Source organism: Elephas maximus, chromosome 3, assembly GCF_024166365.1.
Source record: "Elephas maximus indicus isolate mEleMax1 chromosome 3, mEleMax1 primary haplotype, whole genome shotgun sequence".
In the NCBI taxonomy this organism is placed as follows: domain Eukaryota; kingdom Metazoa; phylum Chordata; class Mammalia; order Proboscidea; family Elephantidae; genus Elephas; species Elephas maximus.
The window spans coordinates 197358231-197372700 of record NC_064821.1 but is presented as its reverse complement, the minus strand read 5'-3'; the positions used below and the strand labels follow the sequence as shown (position 1 = coordinate 197372700).

At 38.1% G+C, this 14470-nt stretch overlaps 1 protein-coding gene across 2 annotated transcripts in view; it reads right to left on the bottom strand.

Annotated features, from left to right (window-relative positions):
• LOC126073794 (myeloid cell nuclear differentiation antigen-like) overlaps positions 1 to 8680 on the bottom strand; it is a 70751-nt gene extending 62071 nt beyond the window's left edge. Inside the window, exons 1-3 of one of the 2 annotated variants that reach the window (XM_049880880.1) lie at positions 8404 to 8680; positions 1154 to 1438; positions 170 to 306 (exon numbers count right to left, since the gene is read on the bottom strand). In XM_049880880.1, the coding sequence (XP_049736837.1) occupies positions 170 to 306; positions 1154 to 1418 (402 nt within the window). In that variant the 5' untranslated portion in view covers positions 1419 to 1438; positions 8404 to 8680. The remainder of the gene's footprint in view (positions 1 to 169; positions 307 to 1153; positions 1439 to 8403) is intronic. The other variant, XM_049880881.1, reaches the window with a different exon arrangement.
• Positions 8681 to 14470: the final 5790 nt, after the last annotated feature.

The following is a 14470-nucleotide window of genomic DNA, read 5'->3' as shown; positions in this document are numbered from 1 at the left end:
TCATTCCCTGGCAAGAAGGAGATGGTTAATAATTATTCAATTTGTAAATCTGAATCTTGACAGGAAATTAATGAAGAACCAAGAACTTGAATTGGGAGAACAAGTGGAAGAGCCATAAAAGGAATTTGTTCTGTGGGTCCGCAAGTCTGTTTCTCTTCCGCAATCTTACCTGGCCCCCAGGAGTCTCCTCCACTCCTACAGGTGTCAGAGCTTTACTTGTGGTGGGTACAGGTGTGGCTGAATCCGCTTCTTCCTGCCTGCTCTTTTTCGCAGGAGTTGCTTCTTTTGCTTTGATTTTCCTTGCAACTGATGCAGAAACAAGACAATGAACAGGGAAACTGGTTTAAGATAGATGAAACAGTTTTACGACTGTTTCCCCTCAGCACCTACTTGTGGGTCTAGGTATGCTTTTGTCTACTTTTACTGCTAATGCCCAGCTTGGCTGAAAAGTGAACAGCAGTCACAACATTGACACAGGCACTGTCTCATGTGTCCTCAATGGTTTCCTTCATGCCCCAATGTGATGAGCATGTCCATCCCATCTCTGGACTCCCATGCACGTCAGTCAAATCCCTTCCTGACACTGATCTATCATTTCCTTTAAAACATCTATTGTTTTACTGAAACAACCAAGTGTTAAGAGTTGCCTTTGGCTTTTGAAAATCTGTTTTGTTTTGTTTTGTTTTTTTTAACCCGTGATTTTATAAGAGGAAAATTCCTTTAAACCTCTAATAGGTAGGTGTTCATATAAGTACTGCCTCATCTTCATTACTAGAGAAGATAATATGTGCATTGATTGGTTAAATGTAAATACATAAGATGAAACCACGATTTTGCTATCTTATTTGTTGTGTTTAAACGTACTGATGTACTGGAAACCTTAGTCTCTCTCATTAACTCCCTCTGCCTTTTCTTCTGTACCTGAACTCCAAATACATTCTCCAAAATACAACAATCCCCTTTATAGAAAAGGAAATGGCTTAAGTTGTCAAGTAGATGTCATCTGAGATACCACCATTATCATGGCTACTGATCATGAATTGGAAAATGGATGTTTCAACTCTGACCAAGAACCCCCAAAAAACAAAGAACGGTTCTATTCAAATTTGAGGAGGTTTGAGTAGTGCAGTTGTGAAGAAGTTTTCCTTATTACCTTTTGACTTCTCTGATCTGAGAGATTTAGCAAGGTCTTTAAGTTGCGGCATATCTTTGAATAATTCTATTAGTTTGTCCACAGAGGCAGCTCCTCGGAACTTTTCCTCCATCAAGTCTGCAATCTTAATTCTATCATATTCATCTTGCATTTTTTTAGTCAGTTGCAAATCACGGGCTAGTAAAGACTTAATTGTATTAAATTGATAATCATTAATGCTCTCTAATCCTTTCAGTAGAACAATTTTCTTGTATTCAGCCGTCATCTCTCAAGTTATGGCTGAGCCTACAAGAGAAAAATGACATAGAGCGTTACACATTTATACAGAAAGTTTAAAAGACTGGACATTCTTGTGTGAGTGAGTGGTCCATGTCAAAGTGTTGGCCTCAGCGTGAGTAACAAAAAGGACTATAATCACAAGACACAATATTGTGGAAAATATGTTGAAAACCACTGCATTAGGAAGCTCTAAGAAATTCTTCCCTATTATTAATGATAGTCGACTTGGTTCAGGGGTGTATGTGGTAGAAGGAGGTCTGGAAATAGGCAATTGTTCTGATATTTAGAGAAGGCGCAGTGTAGTATCAAAGTCACCAGTTTCTTTTCCCATCTTTATTAGGCCTGGCCCCTGACCTTTAGTGTCAGCCTGTTGGCCCGACTCTTCGTACACCTACTCTGATGGAAATAGCTTATGTGCAAAACGTGCTGCAGCCTGTCTTTCTATATGACTATGCTTCTGCCATGGTACTACAGTTCCATACTGGGGTACCTACCCTGTCCATTAGGCTCTTTTTTTAATCAGTTTTTATTAGAATTTTCTTTCCTTTGGGGTTAGACTCTGTCCTCTGTGTCCTAAGTGCACATAATACCATCACTTTGTTAGGCTCCATATCATTGTCACTTTGCTGCTCCCTAGAGTCAGAATCAACTTGATGGCAATGGGTTGTTTGTTTTTAGTTCAGGATTGCAGGATTTATTGGTCTGCCTGGCTTATTATAATAGTTGCTTGATTTTTCTCCTTAAAGGTCCAATTCAATAATCAGGTTTTTTGTTTTGTTTTATAAATACATCTAGTCACCTTTATATAAAACCACAGGTCTATCTGACTTGAAAATTTTCAGTATTTCTCCATTTTCTTTATGAAAAAACCCTTCCTCCCTAATTTGGTTCAGAAGGCCTTGAAAGGCCTACAGAATGTGAGAAACATTCTGATAACAATATATCTGATAAAAGTTTAATATCCAGAATACATAGAGAACTCTTACAACTCAACTACAAAAAGAAAAACAATGTGATATAAATACGGGCAAATGACTTGGATAACATTCTTCCAAGGAAAATATACAAACAGCCAATAGACACATGGAGATGATCAACATCGTTAGTCGTTAGGGAAATCCAAATCAAACGTGGTTGCAGCAGTCCATCGACAAGAAACCGCCAGAAATGCAAGCTGCATTCATAAGAGGACACAGAACCAGTAATACCATTGCTGAAGTCAGATGAATCTTGGCTGAAAGCAGATAATACCATTGCCATGGATTGAATTATGTCCCCCCAAAAATGTGTGCGCCAACTTGGTAAGGCCATGATTCCCAGTATCGTGTGGTTGTCCTCTGTTTTGTGATTGTAATTTGATGTTGAGAGGATTGGGGTGGGATTGTAACACCACCCTTACTCAGGTCACCTCCCTGATCCAAGGTAAAGGGGATTTCCCTGGGGTGTGGCCTGCACCACCTTTTATCTCTCAAGAGATAAAAGGAAAGGGAAGCAAGCAGGGAGTTGGGGACATCATACCACCAAGAAAGCAGCACCAGGAGCAGAGTGCCTGAGAAGCTCCTTGACCATGGAAAGATTGAGAACAAGTACCTTCTTCCAGAGCCAACAGAGAGAGAAAAACTTCCCCTGAAGCTGACTCTTCGAATTTGGACTTTTAGCCTACTTTACTGCGAGGAAATAAATATCTCTTTGTTAAAGCCAACCACTTGTCGTATTTCTGTTATTGCTGCACTAGATGACTAAAAAAAAAACTAAGACAACTGTAAAGATGTTTACCTGTGTTTTATTGACTATGAAGACATTCGACTATAAGGATCATAATAATTTATGGATAACATTGAGAAGAATGGGAATTCCAGAACACTTAATTGCTCTAACGAGGAACCTATATATAGACCAAGAGGCAGTCATTCCAACAGAACAAGGGAACGTTTCGTGGTTTAAAGTCAGGGGAGATGTGCAGCAGGGTTGTGGCAGGAGAAAGATGTGGCAGTCAGTTCTATAAAGATTACAGCCTTGGAAACCTTAGGGGACGAAAGTGGATAGCTCTACCCTGTCCTATAAGGTTGCTATGAGTCAGAATCAACTTGAAGGCAGTGGGTTTATTCAATCTGTACACTGAGCAAATAACCTGAGAAGCTGGATTATATGAAGAAGAACATGGCATCAGGATTGGAGGAAGACATATTAACAACCTGTGCTATGCAGATGACATAACCTTGCTTGCTGAAAGTAAAAAGGGCTTGAAGGACTTATTGATGACGATCAAAGACTACAGCCTTCAGTATGGGTTGCACCTCAACATAAAGAAAACAAACATCCTTACAACTGGGCCAATAAACAACATCATGATAAATGGAGAAAAGATTGAAGTTGTCAAGGATTTCATTTTACTTGGATCCACGATCAACGCCCATGGAAGTAACAGTCGAGAAATCAAAAGAAGTATTGCATTGGGAAAATCTACTTCAAAAGGCCTCTTTCAAGTGTTAAGAAGTAAAGATGTCACTTTGAAGACTAAGGTGTGCCCGACCCAAGCCATGGTGTGTTCAATCACCTCGTAAGCATTAGAAACCTGGACAATGAATAAGGAAGACTGAAGAATTATTGATACCTTTGTATTACAGTGTTGGCGAAGAATATAGACTATACCGTCAGGTGACAGAAGAACAAACAAATCTACCTTACAGCAAGCGCAGTCAGAATGCTCCTTAGAAGCACAGATGGTGAGACTTCGTCTCATGTACTTTAGACATGTTATCAGGAGGGACCAGTCCCTGGAGAAGGACATCATGTTTGGTAGAGTGTCATCCAAAAAGAGAAAGACCCTTAATGAGATGGATTGACACAGTGGCTGCAACAATGGGCTCAAGCATAACAGCGATTGTGAGGCTGGTGCAGGACTGGGCAGTGTTTCCTTTTGTTGTACAAAGAGTCACTGTGAGTCGGAACCAACTCAATGGCACCTAACAATAAACGTAACGACAACAGTAGAGAACTCCTACAGCTCAACTACAAAAAGACAATGTAATTTAAAAATGGGCAAACAACTCTGACTCATAGCAACCCTGTAGGACAGAGTAGAACTGCCCCATATGGTTCCAAGTAGTGCCTGGTGGATTTGAACTGCCGACCTTTTGGTTAGCAGCCATAGCTCTTAACCACTATGCCACTAGGGTTTCTGAATATAATATAGCATGTGGTAATGTCTGTTCGACTAATTGTGAAAAATGATAGTTTTCTCAACATGGCTTTTCTGTTTTCCAGTATCTTTGCTCGGTATACTGACTCAGGAAGCCAAATATAAGTGATAAGAGTTTAGACTTTGGAGTTCAAAAGACCCTGGCTCCTCATTTGGCTGTACAGTAAAATACATACAATTAGGAAATAAATTAGTGATTTGTAAAATAAGATTGAAAATTCTCACACAAGGAATTAAGGTAGAATTAAGAAATAGAATATATATAGAATATGTAAAAGAAAATTTAAGACATGTCAGAATGGAAGCTAAAGTGTCAACACTCATACACTTTTAGTTGCCAAAGGAGAGAAAACCAAAATTAAAAAAATATTTGAAGAAATAATGGGATTCAGTTCTTGGAATTAAACTAACGTGAACCACCTCAGATAGATCAGGCCAATACAGTGCCAAATAGGAGAGTGAAGAAAAAATCCACAAGACAAAATGTAGCCAAACTGAAGACTCTCAGAAAGGAAGCCAATCATCTGAAAGCTTTTAGAGAAAAAGGGCACGTTCACCACAAAGATTCAAGAATCAGCTGCCCAACGGCAAAATTGCAAGCAGGAAGATAATGGAGTAATTATCTCATTTCTACAATTTTGAAACTCAAAAGACTTTTGAAACCAAAAGATTTACCCTTTGTGAGCTTGGTAACAAAATCTATTAGCAAACTAAAACCTGATCTAAGAGAAGACAATATATAATTTTTCTTATACTACTGTAGTGTGAATGTTCATATGTTTTGCTAAATAAGTTTTATTGCATTTAACTTGGGTGTAAAGACTTAGACCCTACCTGGCCGTTTACATATGGTGCCTGCATTAAATAGCCTTTCTGAAATTGCTCATATTTATATGTAGTCAAAATGGCATTTAATTATGAGGGCCTGAAAACCATTCTCTCTGTATTGAAGGCCACAGAAGATTTGCAACACAAAAATACCCACCAAACACTCTTTTGGAAGTAGTATTCGACAAGAAAATAAACAAATAAAGCTAAGAAATTCTGCAGGGTCAAAGGTAGGCAAAAGTGAACAACTAACTTAAGTCTGTCAATGCCTTGTAAAGCAACAAACCCGGAACAAAGAGAAACAAAACAAGAACATGGTTGGGTGGAGAGAAGGAAACAAGTGGATAGCGTGTTTATTAAGTTACTTTTTCCTCATGGAGAAAATAGAGACAGGAAAGGAAAAAAAAAACAAAAACTGAAGAAGAAGGGGAAGGAAGCATAGAGTAAGTGTTACAAACTGAAATAAATTAGAATGGCAGAAACTATTTAAAAAAACAGCAATCAACAGAACAGATAATGGATTAAATCTGTTATGAGACAAAATTTTTCTAATTGGATTTTTAAAAAAAGCTTATATGTGGTAGACAAAAGGTCATTCAAAAGCTAAAAAAAAAAAGTTGGAAAACGTGTTATTATGCAAACAGTAATTCAGTGAGAGCACTTTGTATCAGAGAAGCTTTAAATAGACCTTAGGCCATAAGAGTAGCTTGTTTTGCTCTACAAAGAAAACTAGTAGAAGGTTATGCCCTTTTTCTCTAGAAGCTTTCAGATGATTGGCTTCCTTTCTGAGAGTCTTCAGTTTGGCTACATTGTGTCTTGTGGATTTTTTCTCCACTCTCCTAATTGGCACTGTATTGGCCTGATCTATCTGAGGTGGTTCACGTTAGTTTAATTCCAAAAACTTTATCCCATTATTTCTTCAAATATTTTTTTAATTTTGGTTTTCTCTCCTTTGGCAACTAAAATGATAAATGTCAAAGTCCCAGTAAAATATAATAGTTCTAAATATTCATTTCCTGTAAATAACAAAAGTATACTCTTTATTATTACTTTATATTAGTATAAAAAGTTTGTCTCTTCTCTAGCTCTTCTTTTTCCTACATTTATAGTCATATATTTATGTATATTTACAGAAAGTTGAAAATATACCAGAAAAAACTGACAGAATGGTAATCACATTTTGAAATTTCAGCTTATCTCAATTACAGAGCAGAGTAAAGAAACAGCAAATACTGAAAAAAAAATATTGATCAACACAATTGGCAAGCTTAAATAACAAGACTTTCTAACATTTGGGGAATTCTGAAACCAGTATTTCAAAACTTATAAAACTTATTCCTCTCAAACACAAATGAAATATTTTTTCCCAGGCTATACAGGAATTTTATATATAGGAATTCAGACATACATGCAATTTACCCTACCTAAAAAAAAAAAAAAAAAATTTTTTTTTTCCTCCCCTACAAACTCCCATCAACAAAGTTTATCTGTGACTTTGAAGAAAGCAGGGACTATCCCAAAAAGACAAACAATGCTTCTAACACTTGGTATAGAATGGAGCTAAAATAAAAGTTAAACATACTTATGAAAACATTAAGACACCATGTATTTTAATGACATGCTTGGGAAAATCAGAATTTTTTCTACTATGTATGTGTGTTTCCATGTTTTATAAAATTGGAATAATGCCATATAATGCAACTTTATGTCCAGATTTCTTTAAATTTAATATTACTTCATGATACTTTTCTCATGCCACTATCTTGTCTTTAACCTTGGCCCCCAACACTGCTACCAATTTTCCTCCTCGCCCTCCAGTGAAGAAAACCTAGCTCTCCTCTAAATATCAACTCACGTGCATGTATACCCAGGGAAATGATTCTAAACCTACTATACTCAAAATGCATTCCTCTTTCTTCAGTCTTCAGTTGTGGTAGAATAAAATAAGTCCATTGTTTGCCTAGATTAAAATAAAGCTATTGCCTTTTTTTACTTTTCTGAATATAGTTAATATCAGTACTTTTTCCCCTAGAAGACTCTCTGTAAGTAATCTCCCTTTGTGTGTTTGAAGTAGAGAAAATAGTATTTCTCCAGTGTTTTAATATTAGAGAGAATACATATTCTTGTTTGTTTTAGTATAGGTGCATAAGCTGTGATTCCTCTCTAGTCTTTAGAAAATGACACGGGTTCTGTTCAAGATATGGCTGAGCAGCCTGTTCCACTCTTAGTAAACACCCTAATACCTTATAACATGTTTTCTCCGATTCACAATGGGTGATTCAGAACTTGATATAACTAGCACCATAATGATGCTTTAAGTAATTTCTAAAAACATTTTTTTATTACACCATCTGCACCGGTCTCTTCCAAAGGGGTGCCGAGCTCTCTTAGCTCCTGTGGCCTTGGTCTCTCTTCTCTGTTCTCTTGAGAAATGGGCTTCAGCCTATAAGATGGCAGCTAGAAAAGATGCCTGACATTTTTAATCTACAACTGTCTTTCTTGCTCCCTATCTCAGCCAGAGTGGACTTGGCAGGAGAGTTCCACTAGCCGAGAGATTCTTATGTGATTTTTTTTTAAGCCTGTTACAAATATACTAATTAGAGTCCAGATGTCTCACAGGCATATCTTTAGTTTAATAAAGAGTTTCTTGTAGTTGTTTTGTGATGTATAAGACCATCTGTGGACTGCGTGATCAAAACATCAGGTAACCCTGACCTTTCCCCTGTAAAACTCTCCCACTAGCTCTTCAGAATTAGGCAGAATTTGGGTGATATTTAACCCCCTCTGTCTCTTGAATACCGATATTCAATAAAGCCCTCTTACTGCTTACCTCCCCTGTCTCAGTATTGGCTTTGCAGCAGGCAGCTTGAACCCGCGATTTGCGGTAACATGTTTACTAAGTAGGTCCCCAGATCTTCACAGAATTCCTCAGAGTACTCACCTCCCTGGAAACTTCTTCCACGGTAGTCCAGATCCTGAAATCTTTGTCAGAAATACAAGAATTACTGTATGTCTTCTAAGCTAGGAAATAAATCAGGAAAGCTCTCCAGAAGCTGAATGTAGGATGTTATAATCTCACAAAAAAGTGAAGAAACTGAACTATTTTGAAAGATAACGAGGAAAAATAGCACTAGTTACAGTCTCTTAAAAACATAGCTAGTTCTGGCTATCTCCTACTTCAGTAACTCCCAAGGGGAGAGAAGTTATTCATCTATGAAAAAATTTTGAAACTCCTCCCAACATGTTCTTAAGTTTCGATTTCCTCAGTCAGGACAAATGAAGTCTCTTTCCTGTAAACAACTTAGTTTCAGTATGAAAAACTAGTGCAAAGTTATGCTTTTTTTTTTTTTTAAACAGATACCAGTAGCTGAAAGGGGTGCCATTATCTGAACTTTTTATCTAGCAGGCTTACATATGGGTTAGTAGAAACCAAAGTCTCTTGAAGGAGGCTGAAATATAAAAGGAGAAAGTGAGGCAGCCAGTGAATTCTCCCTCCTTTCCTGTTCACACAGTGGTAGTGGCAGGAGAAGTTCTTAGAAGAGGAATCTGTGGCTACCAGTACTTGACTGCATCTCCTTAATGGAGGCCGATCAGCTATCAAGTTCGTTGTGGCTTCAATAGTAAGTGACACATTCTCACAGTAATTAGCAGCTGACAAACCTGGAGCCTAGCAGGGGTATAAAATCATTGTGAATATGTCAATTCTTCCTAGAGTATTTAGAAATGAATTGTGCACTAGTGGCCCTATTGATTATGACTTGCTGGTAGTTGCTGTTAAGTCAATTCCAACTCATGGCAACCCCATGTGTGCAGAGTAGAGCTGCTCCACAGGGTTCAATGTTGTGACTTTTCAGAAGCAGATTACCAGGCCTTACTGTTTGCACTGCCCAGGGGCTCCTTCTTGAGTATGACTAAACAACCCTATAGGACAGAGTAGAACTGCCCCATAGGGTTTCCAAGGAGCATGTGGTGGATTCAAACTGCTGACCTTTTGGTTAGCAGCGGTAGCTCTTAGCCTCTATGCCACCAGGGTTTTCTGACTCTGACTAGGATCCATTATTCTATGATTCAACTTCATGATTACTCTTGCCTTTCTGAATTTTTCCCCAAAACAAGTGAATAACAGGATCACATCGAAGCCTTGCAAATTCTGCGAGAGCATTGAGCCTCTGGGAGGGTTGAGGACCCGATTAACATTTTTTCTGCAATGCTTTTTTTTTTCCGTTGAGGATAATGGAGTCACTTTGGAGAACTTAAGGAGCCCCAGTGGCACAGTTGTTAAGCACAGTTCGAACCCACCAGGCACTCCACTCCACAGGAGAAAGATGTGGCAGTCAGTTTCAGAAATGAAATGATTACAGCCTTGGAAACCCTATGGGGAAGTTCTACTCTGTTCTATAGGATCACTATAAGTTGAAATTGACTCAATGATAATGGGTTATTTGGCTGGAGAACTTAAGTCCTGAGATGTCAAAAATGTAGCACTAATCAACAGATGGTATTGTGCTAACCCTCTAGTTGATCTGCAAGAGGGATGAGGTCATGACTGGAAAGAGGTTCTCAAAGTCCAGTTAAATTTGGTAGATGGCCTGAGGTTGTCTGAAGGGAAAAATAAAGCTAATTGGGTTAATCTAAACTACTATCATGGAGGACAGAGTTGAAGTTTGGATTTGGAAACTATCTGAATAAGCCAGAGGAAGTAGGCCATAGTGAAGCAAGCAGGATCTTGAGTGACTGCCAGAGCACCTATGGTGTTCATGATTCACTTTTATAGACCTTACTTTCCTGCCTGTGTGAATGCATTGAGCTGGTATTAAGGTAAAGGGTTGAGAGAGACATTAGGGAAAATCAATAGGGCCTCAACCCAGAGGTTAGGGGGTAGATGAAACAAGGCAGGAATGACCATGATTCAGAACATTTTCTTGTTTATTTTCTAGAAACTAACTTATGTAGAGTGCTACCCTGTGTTGGTACTCCAGCAGACAAACACAAATTATCAGTCCAAATGGAGCGAAGTCAGAGCAATGCTCCCAAAAGTATACTGCTAAGCTGGAATTTTAGTAGATGGACCAAATAAATGAGAAACAGGGGAGGGGGAAGGAGGCAGTCATCTAGACTTTCAGGTAAAAAACTTTCAGGTAGTGACCAATTAATTGGTGATTTGGGCCATCATACAGATAAAAAGAATTTATTTAGCCCTCAACCCTTCTAGAGGCTCTTCCATAATTTGCAAGACTTTATTGTTGTAATGATACGAGCTCATTACTTATAAGTAGGAAATGAGAGAATGCCTAATGTGGGAAAAAGATGTCTGGATATATCTGCGTGACCTGTTACCATCCTAAGTACTATTCCACTAGGACACCGAAAGTCCTCAGGAAAAGTCTCAATCAGCTTGATGTCCTAACTTATCAGTCTAGAAGATGCCAGAAGTATATTAAAGAGAAAAGCAAACAACAGAACAATTTCACAAAAAAAATAGCAATCAAACCCTTTAACGTCGTATTAGGCCCAGGGCTAAAAGATACAGTGGTAAGGTCTGTAGACTCAGAAAAAAAATGGAACGGGAAACCGTTTGAGGTATAGTCAAATTAAAAACCCTTCTCCGCTTTCTTATTCCTAAGGGCCAGAACAAAACCTGTTAGTGCGTGAGCCTGACCTGGCCGGGTTGATTTACTCATTTCTAGCCATCAGCCACCTTCACAATGGGCCTCTTTTTACCTTCTCAGGAAATTCAGTTTCTTTTTCAGGAGGAAATGGGTAAGATGATTGAGTTTTGAATGTTGAAACTAATCTTGTATTCTTGTGATAAAATACACTTTTTATGCTGTATTAAACTTTGTTGGAGCCCTGGTAGTGTAGTTGTTAAAGTGCTCGGCTGTTAACTGAAAGGTTGACAGTTCAAACCTACCAGTTGCTCCGCAGTAAAAAGATGTGTCTGTCAGCTTCTGTAAAGATCATAGCCTTGGAAACTCAATAGGGCAGTTCTACTCTGTCCTACAGGGTTGCTATGAGTCAGAATTGACTCAACGGTAGTGGTGGTTTTGGTTTGTTAACCTTTTTTACATATTGATGTATTTAATGTTTTAATATTTTGGCAAATCTTTTTGCACTTATGCTCATGAGGGTCATTGACTTTTAATTTTCTTCTAGTGTCTTTATCTGGTAACGGCATCAGGTAGTCCTGCCTGGTAATATTTCCAGGCAAATGAAAACTTCACACCCACTGTTGTTGTTAGGTTTTGTGGAGTTTCTTCTGACTCATAGCCACCCTGTGTGCAACAGAACGAAACATTGCCCAATCCTGTGCCATGCTCACAACCATTGCTATGCTTGAGCCCATCGTTGCTGCCCCTGTGTCATGCCATCTCCTTGAGAGTTTTCCTCTGTTTCACTGACCCTCTACCAATTATGATGTCCTCCAGGGACTGGTCCCTTCTAATCGTACTCACTTGGATGGCTATTATCAGAAAAATAGAAAATAGCATTCCCACCAGCAATGCACAAAGGTATTTCTTTCTGTAACAGTTTTAATAAATTGTGTTGTACAAGCAATTTGCCCATTTGGTTCTAAGTTATCAAATGTCATAAGTTTTTAATGATGTTTTACTATTCATTTAGTATCTGTAGAATCTGTACAATTATCCCCTTTTCATTTCTGATACTAGTTATTGGTGGTGTTTCCCTTTTACTTTTCTCGATTAGTCTTATCAGTGACTTACTGGGTCTGTTAATCTTTTTAAGAACCTACTCACTGTTCGTATTCTTTCCTTTTGTCTGCTTTGCTGTGCATTGGTTTTTGCTAATAATTTTGTTGTTTCTATATTTACTTATTGTTTGCTTTGCTCTCATTTTTTTCCAGTGTTGTAAGGTGGAAATTTATATCACTGATGCTATTCTTCAATTATATTTTCATATGTTTATTCAAAATAATAGTATTTTTTTACCTTAAGCCTCACTTTTTGCTATACTTTGTAAGTTTTGTATTGTGTGTTTTTATTGTTTGTAATATGACTTGGTATTCATTCTTTAAATTTTGGATTATTTTAAAATGCATTATATCATTTCAAAATATTTGGGAAATTTCTAGATACCTTATTGTTATTGATTTCTGATTTAGTTCTGTTGTGTTCATGACAGGAAACCCTGGTGGCATAGTGGTTAAGTGCTGTAGCTGCTAACCAAAGGGTTGGCAGTTTGAATCCGCCAGGCCCTCCTTGGAAACTCTGTGGGGCAGTTATACTCTGTCCTATAGGGTCGCTATGAGTCGGAATCAGCTCGACGGCACTGGGTTTGGTTTGGTTTTTTGGTGTTCATGACATATACTGTAAGGTTTCAGACTTGTGAATTTTACTGGGATAACTGTAACACCCTGCATATATTTCATTTTGATGAACATTTCACATACACTTGAAAAGAATGTCTAGTCTCCAGTTGTTTTTGTAGTGTTCTGTAAGTGGCAATGAAGTCATACTGGTTGAATGTACTGTTAATATTTTACAATATTCATCCTAATTTTCTTCTCCTTGTTCTATCACTTACTGAATGTGAGATTTTCAACACCTTACTATGATTGCTTACTTGACTCATACTCCATTTAATGCTGTCAGTTTTTGCTTTATAATTTTGAAGCTGTGTAATTAGGTGAATTTATTTTTTTTATAGGATAGTTATAACTTTCTGATAAGTTGGCCAAGATATTTCCTAAGCTCCTCTTATTTGGCAACTGGAATTCTAACTTTTCTCTGACTCATGTCAGGGCTTGATTTTAGGCTTTGTTACAGAAAATTTGTCTACATTCCAGGATATTTCTCTAGCCTCACTTATTTGGCAGGGCTCAAATTCAGTGTTTTCTCTGACTCATGTCAGGGCTTGGTTTTAAGGCTTTGTTCAAGCAGTTTTTAGGATAGTCCCTATTTTAGTGTTTATCCCCTACTCTTAAGGTGCAACCTTTCTGGTATTACAGCTAGTTTCCTAGGACACTGAAGATCATCTCGCACTCTTTGCTCTCTTAAATCTGCGTTCTGTTCTCAACTGCATAGCAGCTGCCCTCTGATAAGCCTCAGGTTGTCTCACCCATATTAATGAACCCTAAATGACTGTAAATAACTGCTTTCTTCTCCCCAGATTCCAGTCCTTTAGCTGCCGTGATCTGACCTATACATCCTCCCTGGAGTGTGACAGCCATGCTCTGCTTTGAAACCTACTCACTGGCTTACAGTCAGGAAACCCTCCAAAGACAGAGCTCTGGGCAACTGTGGAGCTCACCCTGTGAATTTTCATTTCATCAGGGAATCTAGCATTTTTCCCTTTTGTTCAATACCTAAAAGCTATTGCCTCATGTTTTTTACTCAATTGTGTCATTGCTTATCGTGGATAGGCTAGTCTGGTACCAGTTACTCGGCCATTACAAGGAGCAGAAGTCAATATACTTTAAATGTTGAGTTTAGATATTTAATGTCCTTAGGAGACCTATACTATCATTTAGCGTAGATTCATTATTCTTTCATTTTTGCTTTATGCATGCTTCCACCTGATGGAAATTTGGTCTGGAAGCTGTATATTAAGAAGAGGAACAGCAGAAAATACAGTTGGAAAGCTGATAAGAAGTTTTTTGTCTTAGAGCAAATGAACGAGACTAGATCTTTCACACCAGCCAAAGGAGGTCCTATTTGGATCAAAAGTTGGGAGGAGCATACACAGGGTGAGGGTTTTAATGGAGCAATGCTGTCGCTTAGATTAGAATCCAGAGATAGCAGATTTAGGGACTATGAGAAGTGGGGCAATGTAAGTGCATAGGCATGTCTGCATGCCTGAATGTGTCAGTATTTGTATTGGAATTATTTATATTCACGTTAGCTTTAGTTGTTGTAAACAACAACCAAAAAAAAAAAAAAAACACACTTAGATAGGGAAAGACTTTTTTCAGAAAGAAAAAGACTACTGCACTTTGGCCATAGATCAGGAATGTCACAAGAATTAGGCAAAAAAGGGTTTTTCTTTTATAG